Source organism: Aulostomus chinensis, chromosome 10, assembly GCF_037954235.1.
Source record: "Aulostomus chinensis isolate RoL2024-O1b breed Wild chromosome 10, RoL_Achi_v1.0, whole genome shotgun sequence".
In the NCBI taxonomy this organism is placed as follows: domain Eukaryota; kingdom Metazoa; phylum Chordata; class Actinopteri; order Syngnathiformes; family Aulostomidae; genus Aulostomus; species Aulostomus chinensis.
Genome location: NC_141329.1, coordinates 24,427,655 through 24,444,609, shown reverse-complemented (window position 1 = coordinate 24,444,609; position 16,955 = coordinate 24,427,655). Strand labels below are relative to the sequence as shown.

At 43.9% G+C, this 16,955-nt stretch overlaps 1 protein-coding gene across 6 annotated transcripts in view; it reads right to left on the bottom strand.

The window, feature by feature from the left end:
- Nucleotides 1-16,955, bottom strand: part of robo2 (roundabout, axon guidance receptor, homolog 2 (Drosophila)) — a 298,999-nt gene that overhangs the window by 54,879 nt on the left and 227,165 nt on the right. For all 6 annotated transcript variants that reach the window (XM_086216565.1, XM_086216563.1, XM_086216568.1 and 3 more), the window contains 3 exons: nucleotides 2,653-2,810; nucleotides 2,338-2,458; nucleotides 1,936-2,074 (listed from right to left, as the gene is read on the bottom strand). In XM_086216565.1, coding sequence (XP_086072691.1) covers nucleotides 1,936-2,074; nucleotides 2,338-2,458; nucleotides 2,653-2,810 — 418 coding nt within the window. The remainder of the gene's footprint in view (nucleotides 1-1,935; nucleotides 2,075-2,337; nucleotides 2,459-2,652; nucleotides 2,811-16,955) is intronic.

The window sequence follows — 16,955 nt, the reverse complement described above, 5'->3', positions numbered from 1 at the left end:
GGAGCAGGAAAGACAGGTTGAAATATTCTGATGGGCAAAGGGAGCGATCGCACTCAGTCTCTCTGTCGACAGCTTATCAAAATAATACGGACAGTGTAACCTTTTCAAACAGAGAGCAAACAAAGACCCCTACTCACTGCACATAGAAGCATTTGATCTTCAGTTGTCATTCATTCCTGTGGTGAGGAGCACTACAGCTACGACTCAAAGTGTAATGACACAATAGCTGTGCTGCGGTAGCCCTTTTTGTTTCTTCTTCAGAGCACTTGACAGTTATCAAACTGTTATTCTTACATTACGGGATTTTAAACAATTCTTCCGTCATGCCGAGACAAACCCAGTCTTGTGCAGAGTTGGAATGAAAATTAGACAAAGCAGGGAAATATTGTCACTTCCAATGAGGCGTCTTGTTTTGGAACAATACACAAACAGCTTAAAAGCACGAAGAAATTAAACATAGTGAGGATAACAAAAGTTTAATCTTTTAATGTGTTAATTTATTTTTTTTTCCCTCTAACCAAATAGGGCTAAACTTCAAAAGGATGTTACAAAGAACAGAAGCACATGGAACTCTCCTCCTCTATAAACTAATTTCCCGAGCCAACTCCCTGAAGACTCCAGTAAATACTTTTATGTGTTTGCTTTGGCACAGTGCTCGTGTCCCACTGCCCAGTGAACCAAATCCTTATCAGACACAAACAAGCCGCCCACGCTCGGCTCTGCAGCTAGCCTTGAGACATGTCACTTCTACTGAGTGTATGTTTCAGGAGGCGATCCAAGCAGCGTGTGGCTAGCCCGCCGGCTGGGGGACAGAACGGTGGTCTCTTTGAAGTCCGCTCCTGAGAATGACACTGCTCCTACAGTAATTACTAGTCTGGTGACTCACAATGAAGCAACAGGTTGACACACACAGGACCGAAACAAGAACAGTAGTATCATTATATGATCACTAGCTTTTACGGGATATCAGGGAGACCATAGCTGGCGATGGTGTAAGCGTGCCTTGCTAAATTACAGGCATTTCTTGCTTTTTCTTACATCAGCCTATGTTATTTCCAGGGTGAGTGACTGCATGTCTCATGTCAGTGAGGGTATGGAGTCAGAACGAGGGTTAAACGTGCACAGGAGGGAGTGATTATCTTCCAGGTTTCTGATGTGTCTGTGCCAAGATTTCACCTGAACAGCTGCACCTGTACACAGACACTTGAGGGTCACGTCAGCTGATACTCGGTCTCTTTGAATCTCCTGTCATTCTGTCTCTCCCTGTCTGCCCTGAAACACGCCAGATTTTTGCTCTTCTTCTACTGGTCTGCCTGTCAGAGGCTCTGCACACCTATCCGTCACTCACTTTTAATTGTCTACTTCAAGATCTCTATCTCTCTTGACATCAGACACTATCGGCTCCTGTTATGGCAGTGGGAGCTTTTGTCTGGAGAACACAGGGGTGCAGCCCTTTTATGCAGGATGTGTGATGTGTCTTGTGTACACACCAAAGCTTGTATCACATCTTTCGTGTCCGCGGGGGTCCATGTGATGTAAATTACATCACACTTAGGCTGATCTTACTCTTCAAAAAGGACGCAGACAGCCGGGGATTGCAAACTGCAGCCTGCTCTGTGAGTGTAGTCGATATTCAGTCACTGATAAATGTACCTCCAAACACATGTGCAGTTGTTATTCACCTCCCCAGCACACTTGTCAGCACACAAGGGTACAGACTGCACATGGCGCCCATAGCTATCCGTGCATGGGTGTAAATGCCCCCCTGGCATCCAGCCCAGGTGAAAGCAGGCAGAGTTTTATTAGTTGTAAACTCAGCTTCAGTCACCATTGCAGTTCAGCAGCTCTAAAGAGCTACAGACAAACTGAAAACTGTTTTTTTTTTTGACGCTCTGAATAATAACTTTGAGAATTACAGGTTTATAGGTTGCATACCTCCCACGAGGAACATCAATGTCATCTTTCCTCCAGCGTACGTTGGGTTGGGGGTCTCCTTGTACCTGGCAGCGGAACTCCACCATCTCCTCTTCTAGGACCACCTGGTTAATCGGCCTCCGTAGGAAAGTTGGTCTCTCTGCAGGATGGACACAGAGGAACAGACCATGTCTTACGGTGAGTAGACAGTCCGAATACTCATTGTAAATATTGGGGTTCTTATTGTAACTCTCTTGTTTCTTTTTTCCTCTTTATTTTCCTTTCAGTTTCAAGCTCAACAATGGTAGAAACATTTCCCAGATTGGAAATTATGCACTGTGATAACATAATTGGAGGTGCCCCTGCAACAACACAGAGGAGAAAACACATTTTTAAAGAGAAATGAAGAAAAAGAAAACTTACCAAACACTGTGACTTGTGCCGTCTCGCTGTCCCTTTCTCCCACCATGTTGGTACCCACACAGATGTACATGCCAGCGTCACTCTTTCTTGTATTGGAGATCATTAGCTTCCCCCCTCGAATCTAAAAGAAGAAAAGCCAGATACACCCTCTCAACATTCTTCCCTTTTTCTTTTGACTGATCACTACATCTCAGGGTTGTAGCTGTGTGGAAGAAACTTGCCCAGAGATAAAAAAAAAACAAAAAAAAAAAGACAGTGAAGCGTTCACGACACCCACTCAGTCCAGCTATCAAAACAGACTGTAACAGTACTCACTGTGATTCTGTCGTCCTTGTCATCGATTCGAACTTTGTCTTTCTTCCAGTAGATGGTAGGTTCGGGATGGCCTCTGGGAGGAACACACTCAAGGATTGCTGGCTCGCCTGCAGCCACCACCACGTCTGTCGGGTTTTGTCTGAAGTCATCTCGCAGCACTGAGGGAGAAAAGAGGAAACAATCAAAAAAAGGGTACATTCTAAAGCTCAATTAAAACATTTAATGTGCCAATCAACACATTGATATGACAACATCGCTTGGATTTATGCAACACTCATCCTGGCTATTTAAATGGGATGAGTAGCTTCATCTGACTAGGCAAGCACAAGTGAAAGCTAATTGGAGGTAATGAAGGTCCCTGTGGAGGTAGCAGAACAAACACAGACAGAATGCCCCGAAGCTTGGTGTCATTCACATGTGAGGGCTCACAGGGGGGTACACTGCCTCACTTTGCTGGCGTGTACACACACATACGCACGCACACACACACACACACACACACACACACACACACACACACACACACACGCACAGATTTGTGCTTAAAACAGTGGGTTGTCTGATGAACAACTATTGGCTTGTATTTAATCACCCTCAGGTAGGCCTTTCATCACACCGATAGCCTCTCGCCCGAAATAGTGTTCAGTGAAACACACACCACCAGCTCATTACTAGGCAAGGAGGGGTGCTGTCAAACACAACCACATGCATGAGCACACAAATGCATATACATATGCAAACATACTGCGGTAAACTAACAGTGGGAAATAAAGCTTCTATCCACACCACCTTACGCTATGAGGAGCTTACTCTGGTCCTCTGTATTTATCTTCATTGGATTAAAACATTTCTACTCAGTGGAACAGAACTTCAAATTACAGTGTTTAACTTTAATGTGTAAATGTGCATGCAGGCCCTTCCAAAATTAGTTCAGACAATGTTCAAGAAGCTTCTTGCTACCATGTAAATATTTATGCATTTTAAAATATGCAGATTTTTTTAAAATTGATATTGTGTCCATGGAGACATTTCCTTGCTAGCACACCTGTAGTCATGTGTTTTACATGACCCATAAATGTTTTGCAAGAGCTGAAGGGGAAACAAGAGTAGCTGAGACTATAAATGTTGCACATGTGGCTACTGATCTTACTCTACCTGTTATAATGAACTCATGTCTGGTAACTATGGAAATGTTCTGTGTATGAAACTATTTCTGTGCGTGGGCCCGGGGACTTTGTGAGGCTGTAAGTGTGGAAAGTTAGCGAGCTAGTTAGCAAATTAGCAACAGCTGCTCTCTGATCACAAATGACACAAAACCAATTCTGCACCAGCTAAAGACCTGAGCTTACACTGTCTGACACGACAAGGTCATCCTACACTCATTTGTTGTTGTCACGCCTTCCAAATCCAGTAGGGGGAGACTTAAGTTATGCACCATAGCTCATAGTAATTTTACAGTCAGCTGTGTCCGACCAAGCTGCAGCGAGGGACAAGATTCCTCAGATGAATAAAAATCCCGAACTTGTTGGAGGATGTTTGAAGATGCTTGAGAAGGGCTAAATTAAGGGCAGCCACAGGTCCTTATGTAAATTTCATGTGGCAAAGGAGACAATGGTGGGGAGGGCTGGGATTATAAGAGGGGATAACTGGTCCCAGGCGTCTCTCATCTCTTCATTCACTCTTCTTCCCCTCTCTTTTGAAAGCCGCACAGATATTGTCTTCTTATTTATTTATTTAGACCAAGGAGAAGCAGGGCGGAGGAAAAGAGGAAGCTTTCAACCCAATTATCCTAGAGATGCACGGGGGTACAGAGGGGGACATCTGTGTGACATGAATTCAAATGAAACCTCCGCACAGTGGTAATGGCAGAGGATATAGAAGAGGTAGATGTAGGTTTTCATTTTCTCATGCAGGGCTGCCCTCCAATCTAATGAGTTAAGGTAATTAGCCCGCTCCAGAGTGGCAGACCCGCTGGGCAGGGTGGGCAAAACTGCCACTGCCACTGCACTCTCTGTATTTGCATTACAAACAGAAGTCCTGCTGTTTAAAATCAGCCTGCTTTGGACCATACACAGCCTGTTGTTTTCAAGATTGTGTTGTATTTAATTGCTCCCTTCCATTCAGTGCTGATAGCACCCATGGGATTTTGTTAGAATCATTTTCCTTTGAAACAAAGCCCATGAACAAAAGAAACACACATTAGGTGAATCATTGTGCAATGCTTTGTAATCTACCGTAATACTGCACAGAACGTCGGCGCAAAAGCATCAGAACCCTGTAATCACTGTAAAATTAACTACATATATGGAGAGAAGGAAATACAAAACAAAAAAAACAAAAAACAAAGATTTAAAATAATGAGTACACACACAGTCTAACAAACAGTGTACACACACTTGTTGAGGACAGGACAAACACAAGGTTACAAACAGGTACAAGCAAACAAACAGATGACACAACACTGATGAAGAGATTATAAGCTGTGTGTTAGTTCAGGGCTTGCTTATACAAAGACAACTCTGAGCTGATACATTTACTAAGTAAACTAGGGGAGGGGTCAATCCAAATATACTTTAGTGCACCATCTACAGCTAGCTACAATGCCATCGAGGTCACCTCCAACACACACGCACGCACGCACACACGCTTCATTACGATATAAACATATGGGTGCATGCAGGCACATCCTCGGGTAGAACTGCAGTTTGTCTGAGGCAACAAAGGCGTCTGTATTAGAATAATGCTGTTGACCTTTGTGAGGTACATCTGATATCACTACATGAGCCTGTGCGTAAGATATTAGAAGCTGAACTCTGACTCTGGGCCCCACAGGCATTCAGACTTGAATCAACCAACAGATGTAAAGTAATTGCATTTCTCTCCCTACGAAACACTCAGCTCCTCTTCCACTGAAAACATCTCACCTCCCATGGAGTTCCAGCAGGCCCCAAACTCTTGCTGTCTCGCTTATTAATATTTAGATATTTTTACATTTACACCCCTCTGTTGGCAAGTGCCGCATCTGTCAATCTAGCTGCAGGCTAACAAGAACCGATATCGGGAAAAAAATATGAATCTGCCTTTGTCGTTTTTGTTTCATTTATTTATTTATTTATCTCTAAATATCAGAGGAGGCGGGTTGATTTGAATGGTGGAGCACCAGGCAGGGGGGCAAAGCATGGCAAATTTGCAGCTCTTTCACTTGGCACCGTATCAACACCTTGAACTTGAAGGAGAAGGAATCAGGTTGCAACTTGTGTGGTGTGAAACAGCCAAGGGGTTGAGAGTTTGAGGTCTTTGCCAAAATAAAAACCCAAAGGAGACACCCACTCAGTTACTTTGCAAACCAGATTGTCCTACATTAGCAGGGGGAGGCCTATGCCAGGAACCATTACGGAGGTCTACCTATGTGTGTGTTCTTTAAGCCTAAATGCAGGGGGGGAAAAAAAAAAAAACGACTTGGGGTGACACACACACTCATGACAACATCGCAGCCCAGAGGTAGCAAGGCAAGGACAGCATGAGGAGAGATATTTTGTGTAGTGTGCCCTCTTTCCCCACCTAAGATATTACTCACCGGAGGGTGACACTGCTTGTCAGTAAGATTAGTGGGCAGCCTTGACTGAAGTGTCCAGCCTGCATACTGAGATAAGTGCTGACAAACACATTCACCTACAGGAGCGTACCTGGCTTTGGTTCGCAAAGGTTGCACTTGCTGCCACAACACCACAGACTGATGTCAGAAGCCTGTTTTTCCTCAACGGATTTGACATTAACATCACTCTGATAGACATTCCCCACTTACACAAAATCCTATACACACAAATCTGGTATGTGAAGCGTTCTTAAAAGCTGCGGGGCTTGATATCCTTTTTGAAAGACTGCAAATGTGAATGTTTATGTATGTTTTTTCAAATTATTTTCCTCCCTATCTACCGCAGAAAAAGACCCTCCGCAGTATCATAGATATTCTCTTGGGTCAGGGGGCTAAGAAACAGAGAGAGATTACAACTGCAAGAAGCCCAGGGCCATAGCCCGGCATCCAGGCCTGCCACCTTCTACCCACTATGATTAGAAAATAAACCATGCACACACACACACACAAACACACACACACACACACACACACACACACACACACACACACACACACACACACACACACACACACACACAACCTGGGAGAGCTGTAAAGAGGTAGCTCCAAGCTATAATATAATTTCATTCGAGTGCTTTTTGCGCTTCATCCTGCAGAGTGCTATTACAATACCGCCATTTTCAATTCTACCCTTAGAGAAGAGAGACAATATATATGTCACTTGACAAAACATACCAGAGCCACTCTATGTGCTGTCAATGATGTTTTGTACTACTGCTGATGCTGAAGGCAGGAGAAGGATAATGCATTGCTAGCAAAGATGTGCTCCATTTGTCGGGACGCAGGGTTTTCCTTCACATTCATTTGCCCTCCCACTGGCCAGCGCTGACCTTTGGACCCCATCCAGATGCAGAAATTACCCCCTCAGCAGGAAGGCAAACAGCAGGTTCCCAAATATCCCTATATTCCTCCTCTGAGGGGTTGCAGGTCAGACCAGAGAAACAGCTGCAAAAATATGGCCGTCTGGCTGTGCCCAAGGCTGTATCTCCTCGGAGAACTGAGTCGAGACTCTCATCATTAGCGCAACTCATCACCATTTCTCTGTCTGTCTTACTCTCTCCTACCACAGTCAGGGGTCACTCTGTCTTTCTTCCTCTTCAATCTTCTCAGTTCATCATTATTTCCCCAATTCCACAGCACTGTCCCATGTGTCGCCACCCCTCCCCATCACCACAACCACTCATTTTCAGAAGCTTGTCAGTACTCTGCACTGACTGCAGATGAGCTTCTGCAGATGAAGCCATATGCATCCTCCGTCGACCATGGCCATGGCTGATATGATCTCCAACATCCTTCTACCTATCTACAAATCCCAAGCTAAGGGATAGTAAATAACACTGTCACTTTCAGAGATAAGATGCGGGAAATATGGAAAAGAGTCAAGGTAAAGAGAATTATATGGCCGACAGTGATACTAAGAGTGAAATCACAGCCGGTGATATCATATGAAATGTGCATCTTTAATAGAACCTTAGAGGGAAGAGAAGAAGGAAGGCATGTGTGCTTTAGTGAGAATACAAGTGGGTGGAAAAAAAGAGGCGAGGCAATATACAACACAACAGGGAATGATGATAGGATGCTGGATCAAGGTCAAACTGAGAAACTGGTGAAGAGAATGAAGATGCTCAATAGAGGGGGCTAACTGTGAATATCTGGAGAGCCCTTAATCAAACTCTTGACTGGGAGAAAAAGGTGGACATGGCTGCCGAAGCCTTGAATTTGGGGCATTTTGGACATTGCTGTCTTTATTTATGGGAACTGGATGAAATTTGGATGAGAGAGTGAAGCTGTGGTAGAGTTTCTCTATAATGGTTCAGTGTTGTCATGGTAGCGACTTAAAAACAAAGCAGCCACACCTTAACGCTTTTTCTGCTTTTCAGGTATTTGCCATTAAAATGTGCTAAATCAACATGCGCACTGAAGAAAACTTGACATGAGCGACGGACAAAAGACCCACTCAGGTAATTTCTCAGACTTGCTGATAGTCTGACGCACTTCCACATGAAACATCTGGCTCGACAATTTCAGAAACCACCTTCGAAATTCCTTGTATTCGAGCCAATCCTAATTGACACAAGCAGAGCTAAGTCCCCCATGCAGCGGTGGTGCCCTTGTAAAAATAACATCGGGAGGAATCCGTGTTCAATGTAGAAAACTGTTTTTCGTAGTTGCCCGTACATGCCTATTTTGTGGTTGTGACCTACAGTGTCGCCATTTTCAACATGTAGGTTGGTACTACCGTGCTAGCACAGAGGTCGTTGCTTCAGGTATCAAAGGGGACTTTACAAAAACACCAGTACACTGAAAAAGGGGTGGAGAATGCAGGAAAAAAAAATTCACACGCCAAGCTTATACCTGCAGCTTTGAACCGGAATATTTTGCCATTGCTAGTCATTAGAAAGAAGACATTATTTACGCTCTTCAGCACTGGCTTCACTTTTCATATCCACTTGTTTGACACAGTCTATAACCACACCTCATAATGTGATTCTTCCTCTGATCTGAGCCTAAACAAACATTCTTATTCAAACAGCAGCTCTGTTCAAAGCTCATTTTTCAAGCAGCAACCCTAATTTGGCCAAACAAGCCCCTGGGTAGCACAGTAATGACAGTGAGACCACAGTGGATGATTCTGCTGGCCAATCCAGGAAAAATGCTGCTCCTGAGAAACAATATAATTAACTCTTAATGAACCTTTTCCTCTACAGCCCTTAATAATAGCGGCACACACATACACACTTCGATTTGGCCTAATCCATGCTTTATGGTAATGTATAGCTCATTAACATGTTAGTTAAAAACTCATTAAAATTCACTTGAAGAAGTAATGGCTTCATTACAGTAATATGCTGAAAAGCAAAGAAAAAGACAAGTAAGGACAAAGAGGAGAGAGGGAGCAGAGAGCGACAGCTTTCTAATCACTTAATTGTGTCTAAAATGGAATCCATTTGTATGATAAATAAAGACGTGGCGTACACTTTTATCTATCTCCTCCATTCTCACAGGACTCTGTCATTAACAGGCACTAACTAAAATTAAGGATATATATTCCTCCACCAAAATCATTTTGGGGGCCAGTTTTCATTCTGCTGCCTTGTTTATGGTCATGAATGTAGTTGCGGTAGCTTGGCAGATGCTGAAACTGGAGCTGGCTGATACTGACGAACAATGTGCCCATGGGTCTTTGTGCCTGCTCTGATAAGGCATGATGTTGTGCTGATGTTTGTGCCCAGTCCAGAATGGACACTCAACAGCCGAAAGGGGGAGTGAGACATGAAGGAAGGAGAAGAAGAAGGAGTGGGGTGGGGGTGGGTGGGTGTAGTGTAGATGAGGGCGGGATTGATTTCCAGCCAATTCCAGCACAGAGACAGAGCAGACAGAGGTAGTGAGGCATCATGATGGAGCAGGTGGGTCTGCTTCCTGCAATGGGTAAGGGAAGTAAAGAGAAAAGAAGAGAAGACGGAGTGCACTCAAGCAGGCAGGAAAATATCGCCTGTTAGTCTCTCTCTCTCGAAAAGAAAAGCTTACAAGCTATCTTAACATGCCTAAGATAGCATGGAAGCTGCTACAGTAGTGCTACACTAGAGAGAGGCTGTGTAAACATGTTGGGTAAAGCTGAACTGCTGTACTGTAAGATTTGAAAAAAAAAAAAAACATACGAAAACAAGCTACTCTTCCCTCATCTTGTTTTATCAAGAGTAATGTTCTGTAAACATTGTTAGTTCCTATTTTATCCAGGATATAAATGTAACTCTGCTGGTCTTATTTGTCTCGGGGGACCCGGGCAGACATGTCACTGTCTAACACATTAGAAGTGGGTTAGAAACACGGGACTCTCATTTACTCCTGGTTATGAGCTACCTAACAACTGGGCTCCCATTCAGACCTCACTGTCATGTTTACCTGCTGAGCCCACTGAAGGGGAAATTAAAGACACTGATGTAATTGCTTGATGTTCCCTTTATGAGTGAAATAACTCCATATCCTTTACATACTACAACCACTTCAATATTTCAGTATCTTATTATATTCCACTTTTCATCTTCCTCATCACTCCCTCACACCTGCAGTGTTATATCTAATGCGTATAACACCCCCCCCCCCCCCCCCCCCACACACACACACACCCTCACCCTCCCACTCCCCCCAGGGTTTTCTGACAAAGTAAAGTGATACTGTCACAACTTCAGCTGTGACTGACCAGAGGACTACCTTTACCAAGCCGGTAGAATATAATCTGTTTGACTGTACCGTGTGTGTGTTCCTGCATGGTGTGTGCGTGCATGCACATGTGTGTGATTCTTGCATCATGTGGGCTCTGGCCTAATGACATTGATGTAGTGACCTTCCACAGAGAAAGATAATCCCCAGGATGCTGTTGAACTGAGTCCGCGGCTAAATTCCCTTAAGACTGGATGTGTATTCCACACACACACACACACACACACACACACACACACACACACACACACACACACACACACACACACAGCTGGGTTACTTACATGGCCATCTCTGGTGAAAATGACACCCCTGCAGCCTAGTTCTGTAGTCCACTGTGCTGTTGATTTTCATGTAAGTTTTAATATCTTCTTCCTATTTTTTTTCCACATCAACCTATTTGCTGACACTCCCTCTGTGTCTATTTTATTGTTTTGGTCTATAATTGGATTGGCAGTAACAGCAAGCAGAGAGCTGTTAGGAGCTTATAAAAGGTGTCACTCCGCAATGGCAGCCCCATTTTAATTAAGCTCTCTGCTGGAGTTGAGCAGCTTTTATCTAGCTTGGTCGGATGAGCCTCAAGTGCAAGTCTGTTCCAGACTGCAGGACATGCAGGAAGAGGAAAAAGACGGTGTTTACAGCAGCAGTGAGTAGCTCTGTATGAGGCATCCCTCAGTCTAAACATCTGGACTGTGAAGATAGAGAGACGGAATGTCGTGCGTGTTGCTGTCTTACATTACTGTGTCTCCTTGCGATTGTTGTGACAGAGCCCCACCCATCAGCAGTGTGCAGCCATGTGTGCACTGGTGCAGAGCTACCCCAACAACATGGTGAAAGCAACTGGGCACAAATAAGAATCTTAGAGCAGTAGACTGATCAGACTCCCACTATAAATTCTAGACTAATCCTATTTTAGAGTCCGGGCTGCCTGGGTGTGTGCATCTGCTTGTGAGGCTGATGCTGTAGGCAGTGCTGTATGTGGCATAATGATGAGAGAGGTGTTCATCACAGCCCCCCAACCACCCCCCCCCCCCCAATCCTCTTAATGGCCTCCTCAGATCATCTTTCCTTCAATCAATACTGCGTGAGAGGAAGAATCCCACACCTAAGGACGCTCTGTTCTCTACTGTAGATCACAGGTGACACATTTTCTATATCAGGAATCATCTTGTGGCTCTGGATCAGAACCTTACAGCAGATCTTGAGCCAATTTGGATATATATCAAATGTAAAGGTCTGTATCACACTTCCACGGCAATTAAATTAGAAGCCTGAGCTCTGTCAGCGTGTTGAACAGAGAGCAGGCAGCAGAAGAGGTGGGGTGTTAAATCACATGCAGCCAAGATGCAGAGCCATTTAAAGAGATTTATCGATCACTTTATAGATCTTAACTCCTTAGGAAGAACAAAAAATTAAACTGGAAACTGAGATGGCCCTACAACAGCCTCACCCACAGAGACTCCCCACCCCTGTAACTCCATGTCCTGGCGTGTATGTGGGTTTATGATTGAGGGGAAAGAAGCAATTCACCGTTTAGTCAGAATGTGCCTCTGAAAATTCCCCCTCTGTACCACCAGCAACGCTATCATCCAGAAGATGTGCCATATACTTTATGTGTGTCTGCTGAGGTGTGATTGAATGCTGCACATAACATCTAAATACTTGGAATAAATCGTTGCAGTGCTGCTGCCTGCTCAGCAAATCACTGCTACATTAGGCGCACCTAAGTGCCACACACACACACACACACACACACACACACACACACACACACACACACACACACGTACACATGAATTACAATTTCAAGTGTCTGCTGCAGAGTGTGACAGTTTGTACTGATGGCAGTTGCCTGGCACACATCACAGCTTTGCACAAACAGCACTAATAGCAAACTGATCACTGTAAAAGGCCCCGGAATAGCTTGAGTTACACATATATACCGTTCATTACAATGCTGAGATTAAAAAAACGTACAAGCATAACACACATTCACAGACAGAATGTGCATTTATGTCTCATTAAAGGTGTGTGTGCTGCGATGCACTGACATGAGCTCGGCATGGCAGTTGAACGATTTATTAAAGCTTCTCCGGCATCATCCTGTACAGAAGCGCTACATCTTTAGAGAATCCACATGACAGTCCGGTTGCTTATTTCACAATCCAATTTGTGTCAATTGCATTACAGAGGAGTAATTGTGTTAGTTCCATCTGTAATCGGCTTACAGCCTCAGTGCAGCTGGATATACCTTTACACCAGGCTTATGTAACCTGTGTGCTAATGGGGAGAATTTTCATTCATTTTGGGGCATGGAGTAAACCCTGGATAGTCACTGAGGTAATCTGGGCTGCAGAAACACTCATGCTGTATGTAATAACGCTGGTGTGTGTGTGTGTGTGTGTGTGTGTGTGTGTGTGTGTGTGTGTGTTTCAATCCATGTTCATATTATCATGCAAATGGAAAACAATCTGAAACACCACTGGTTGCCGTGCTCAGGATCAGTGCAGAGCCCTGTGTCTAAACATTCATGTTCTGCTCTGTTCTTACCACCCCCCCCCATTCTCTGCCAAAGATTTATTCGACCCCCCTCCTCTCATTTTCTAGGGCCCCACATCAGATTAAACATATCACAAATTTGTCCAATTCATTTATGAAGGCTGGGGATATCTCTCCTCTGAGGTTAATCTTTTAGGCAAAGGAACAAAGTTAATGAGGCAACTTCTAATCTGAGGCGGTTCGGAGTTCTGTCAACAGTATTGACTGCACTGCAGATGGGATAAGATATCTTTGGAGGGCACCGATGACCTAGATAGCAAGGACAAGACAGTGGCTCAACAGCAGCACAGCACAGTGATCCCACAGCTCTCCAGGGCATGGAATCTGCAGCAAAGATGTAACACTGGAAATACCCTGTGTGTGTGTGTGTGTGTGTGTGTGTGTGTGTGTGTGTGTGTGTGTGTGTGTGTGTTAAACTGCGCGTGCGTGTATGTGTGAGAAAGAGCAGCATATGTGCGTGTACATGTGCAAACATTTCCACCTCCCGCCCACACGATGTTCTTTATCTTTACAGCCCGCAGCTTTCAAATCACCAGTTTGTGACCAGCTACAGTACAGTACAGTATAATAGCTGCTGTGCAACGCTCAATCAATAACGATTTCACCTGACAATTAGCTCATAATTCAATGAGCTACAACGACTGAGCCAGAACTGCTTCAAATACAAGGGAGGGAGGGGTTAGAGGGGCGGGGAGCGGGGCTGGGGTCTGAGACATGTCGACTGTGAATGATGCTCACGACTGATGCTGAAGCTTTGTGCATTTGTCAGGCAAGAGAAAGATGATAAAATCAAGAGTTATTCTCCTGTGTGTCTCAACCACGCTGCACATTTATGCAGAAACTGTCCTGTGAGTGCACACGAGCGTTGAAGGGTTTGTTACTGCGACTAAGTTGGGGGGGGGGGGGGTGGATAAATGCAGACATCGGTGGAATTGGGAATCTAAAAATAATCAAATATTGTCGAAGCTTTATCTTATTAATCTGTACATTTGGAACCATTTTCTAATACGAATGCAGGATTTAAAGCCACAGCGGAGCACCTTTGGCTCCATTGTCTGGTCGTGAGTGTGACTCTGTTGCAGCTGTAAAACCGTGGAATGGAATTGTTTTAAGTGTCACAAAACTCCAGTGAAAAAAAACTAAAAGCAAACTCTTTGGTTTGACAAGTTATTTATCCACATTGAAGTTAGTTAGTGTAACACATAAAAGAAGCCAAATATGTATTTTGGTAGGAATTATGACCTCGAACCTTTCTAACTGAGCTCTTCTTTCAAAGAGTCCACCAGATGAACAGGTACCACATTACGAATACTAGATAACTGCGCTGCTAAACATTATTATACATCTTAAAATGTTGAACGCATTGTATGAAAATCAATACACACTGTAACTCTAAGGGAGTTTTTTAACACTATGGAGTACATTTTTTCTAAATCCATAAATTACAGTAAACACGGAGTATCCTACATCCATGTCAACACCGAATTCCATCAAACGCGTGGCTCAAGGTAACTGATTTGTGCCATTTAGGATGAGAGCAGGAACGATTTGTCCTTGATTAATTCCAGGTGCTTGAAAGGTCACTGTGCTACAATGACATTTGAAATGGTCGTGCTGAAGTCCAGAAAGCAGGACACTGGGGAGCCATTAGGGAGGACTTGTGTGTTTGGGGTGGACATTTAATGTGGCTGCAGACAACACTTGAGCAGTTTTTCTTGGCTCCACAGGAGTCCTGGATTTCACATGGGCATTGTACTCTCAGATCAGTGGGGGTGGTTGACACACATTTTTATGATATGGGCACACACGTACAAACAAGAACACACATTTAGCCCCCCCCATGTCTGAACACTGAAACAACCAGACACATTGTCCCCTGAGTGATAAAGGAGCAATGCGGATGTTGTAAAACCCAATTAGTATACGTGTTTTTATCAGTTCACTCTGACACACACACACACACACACACACAGACACACACACACACACACACACACACACACACACACACACACACACACACACACACACACACAAAAACTGCTTGCACAATAATGTGTTTTTGCCTGGCTAGTTCTACGCCTCCTGCTGGAGACACAAAGCCAAGCAGGTAATTGTTGAGGAATTGAGAATATAATTATTGTGATTATGTGTATTCTGGGTTAATGCGAACTTTGCCAGAAGTTTAATTAAGATAAATGAAACAAACAAATCAAACAATCACTGACCTGCTACAACAGGAATAACATGCCATGCATCTATCAGTACCCACAATCATGCAGTTAGATCTCAGGTGACACATGAAAATCTTACTTGGTATTACACGGAATTTAACAAACATTATGGCTGTTTTCAGTTTCTGTTCGGCATGCCTCAGAGCTGTATTTCTTGCCTTCAAATGACTGTAGCTGAAGAATGAAGCGATGGCAGACAGTGTCACAACACCAGCCTTATCTTTGTCATCAAACGCCTCCATCTCCCATAGCCACATAAAAAGAGCTGAACAGAGCGGTGGCAATTGCAGCCGCCGTGCTGTGCAAGCCTCTGCTCCACCACAGCCGTTAAAAGAGCTACTTCTGTATTCATGCGCCGCATCACTCTGGAGCTCTTTGATGGCACTGAACACTGTCAAGACACTGAGGCTCCAGCCAAAATCCTGCATTGCTGGAAAATACTATAAAAATATCTAGAGTTTTGATTTTGGGGAATGCACAGAGGTTGTATTCATGCCTGTGTGACAGTGACTTAGACAATTTGATTATTATGGATTACCTACTCATTTTCAATTTGCATTAGCATTATTGAATATCAAATGTAATTTTAGTGACTTTTCTTCCAATATTATTGACTTCACTGATGCCCCTGCTCAATAGGAGTCAAGAGCTAAGCAGCAATCCAGTCAAGAGACAGACAGAAACAAAGTGAAGTGTTTTTTTTCCTCTCTCTTTCTCTCATTATTCAGCCTCAAGCAATGAATAACTGAATAACTAAATCCATGATAGCAAGGATGGAGTGCTGTATTTTCATAAAGCATGTCTGAATGTGGGGGAAGCATAACAAGCCACAAGAAAACATCCTCCTCCTCCTCCTCCTCCAAAAGAGGTCTTTAAATGAAGAGCCAGGAGCTGCACTCATGCGTGACTGCTTCCACTACGTCCATTTCAGCATGAACCTCTGCGCTGCCCGGTCCTTTCTTGGATGGCAAACAATAATGATGCCACTTTTCTGATGAGTCTTGCATTAATAAATCTTTGAAGGCAGTGTGGTTTTATAGGGAGATGATTGCAATTTTCATAATGTTATTACATATAATAACGTTATGAAAACAGGGGCAAAATGACCATGCCCTGCTCCACTCCAGCCTTAAAGAAGTCTTTGCAGCCTGGACCACCTGAATTAAATATGAGGCCAAGAGGGGAGAGGTGGAGAGGTGGGTTAAGAGGAGATGGGGCGTAGAACCTCTGTTTAAAAGGCAGAGAGGTGACATGCGAGCACTCTGCTGAGGTAAAGGACCCTTGACCCCACCATGCCATCATGACAACCTGTACTTAGCATTCTCCACAGGAGTCTAAACTGGCCAGGTAATTATTGTATGTTTTACTTCAACATGACCGTGCAGCACTGTGCTACAGCCACAAACAGTCACGAACAAATTAACACATGTTGATGTGCTTTGTCACATGTCAGGGCAAACAAACCAAGCCAAAGCTAAAAACCTGTCATTAGCACCGATAATTCATGCCCACTGGTCCCTGGAGCACTCAGATGATTGAAGTCAATCAACTCATTTCGGGAAAAAAATATAAATAAATAAAAAAAGAGCAATTTAAAATTGCCTTTTCAAATTCATCTGCTGATTACCATA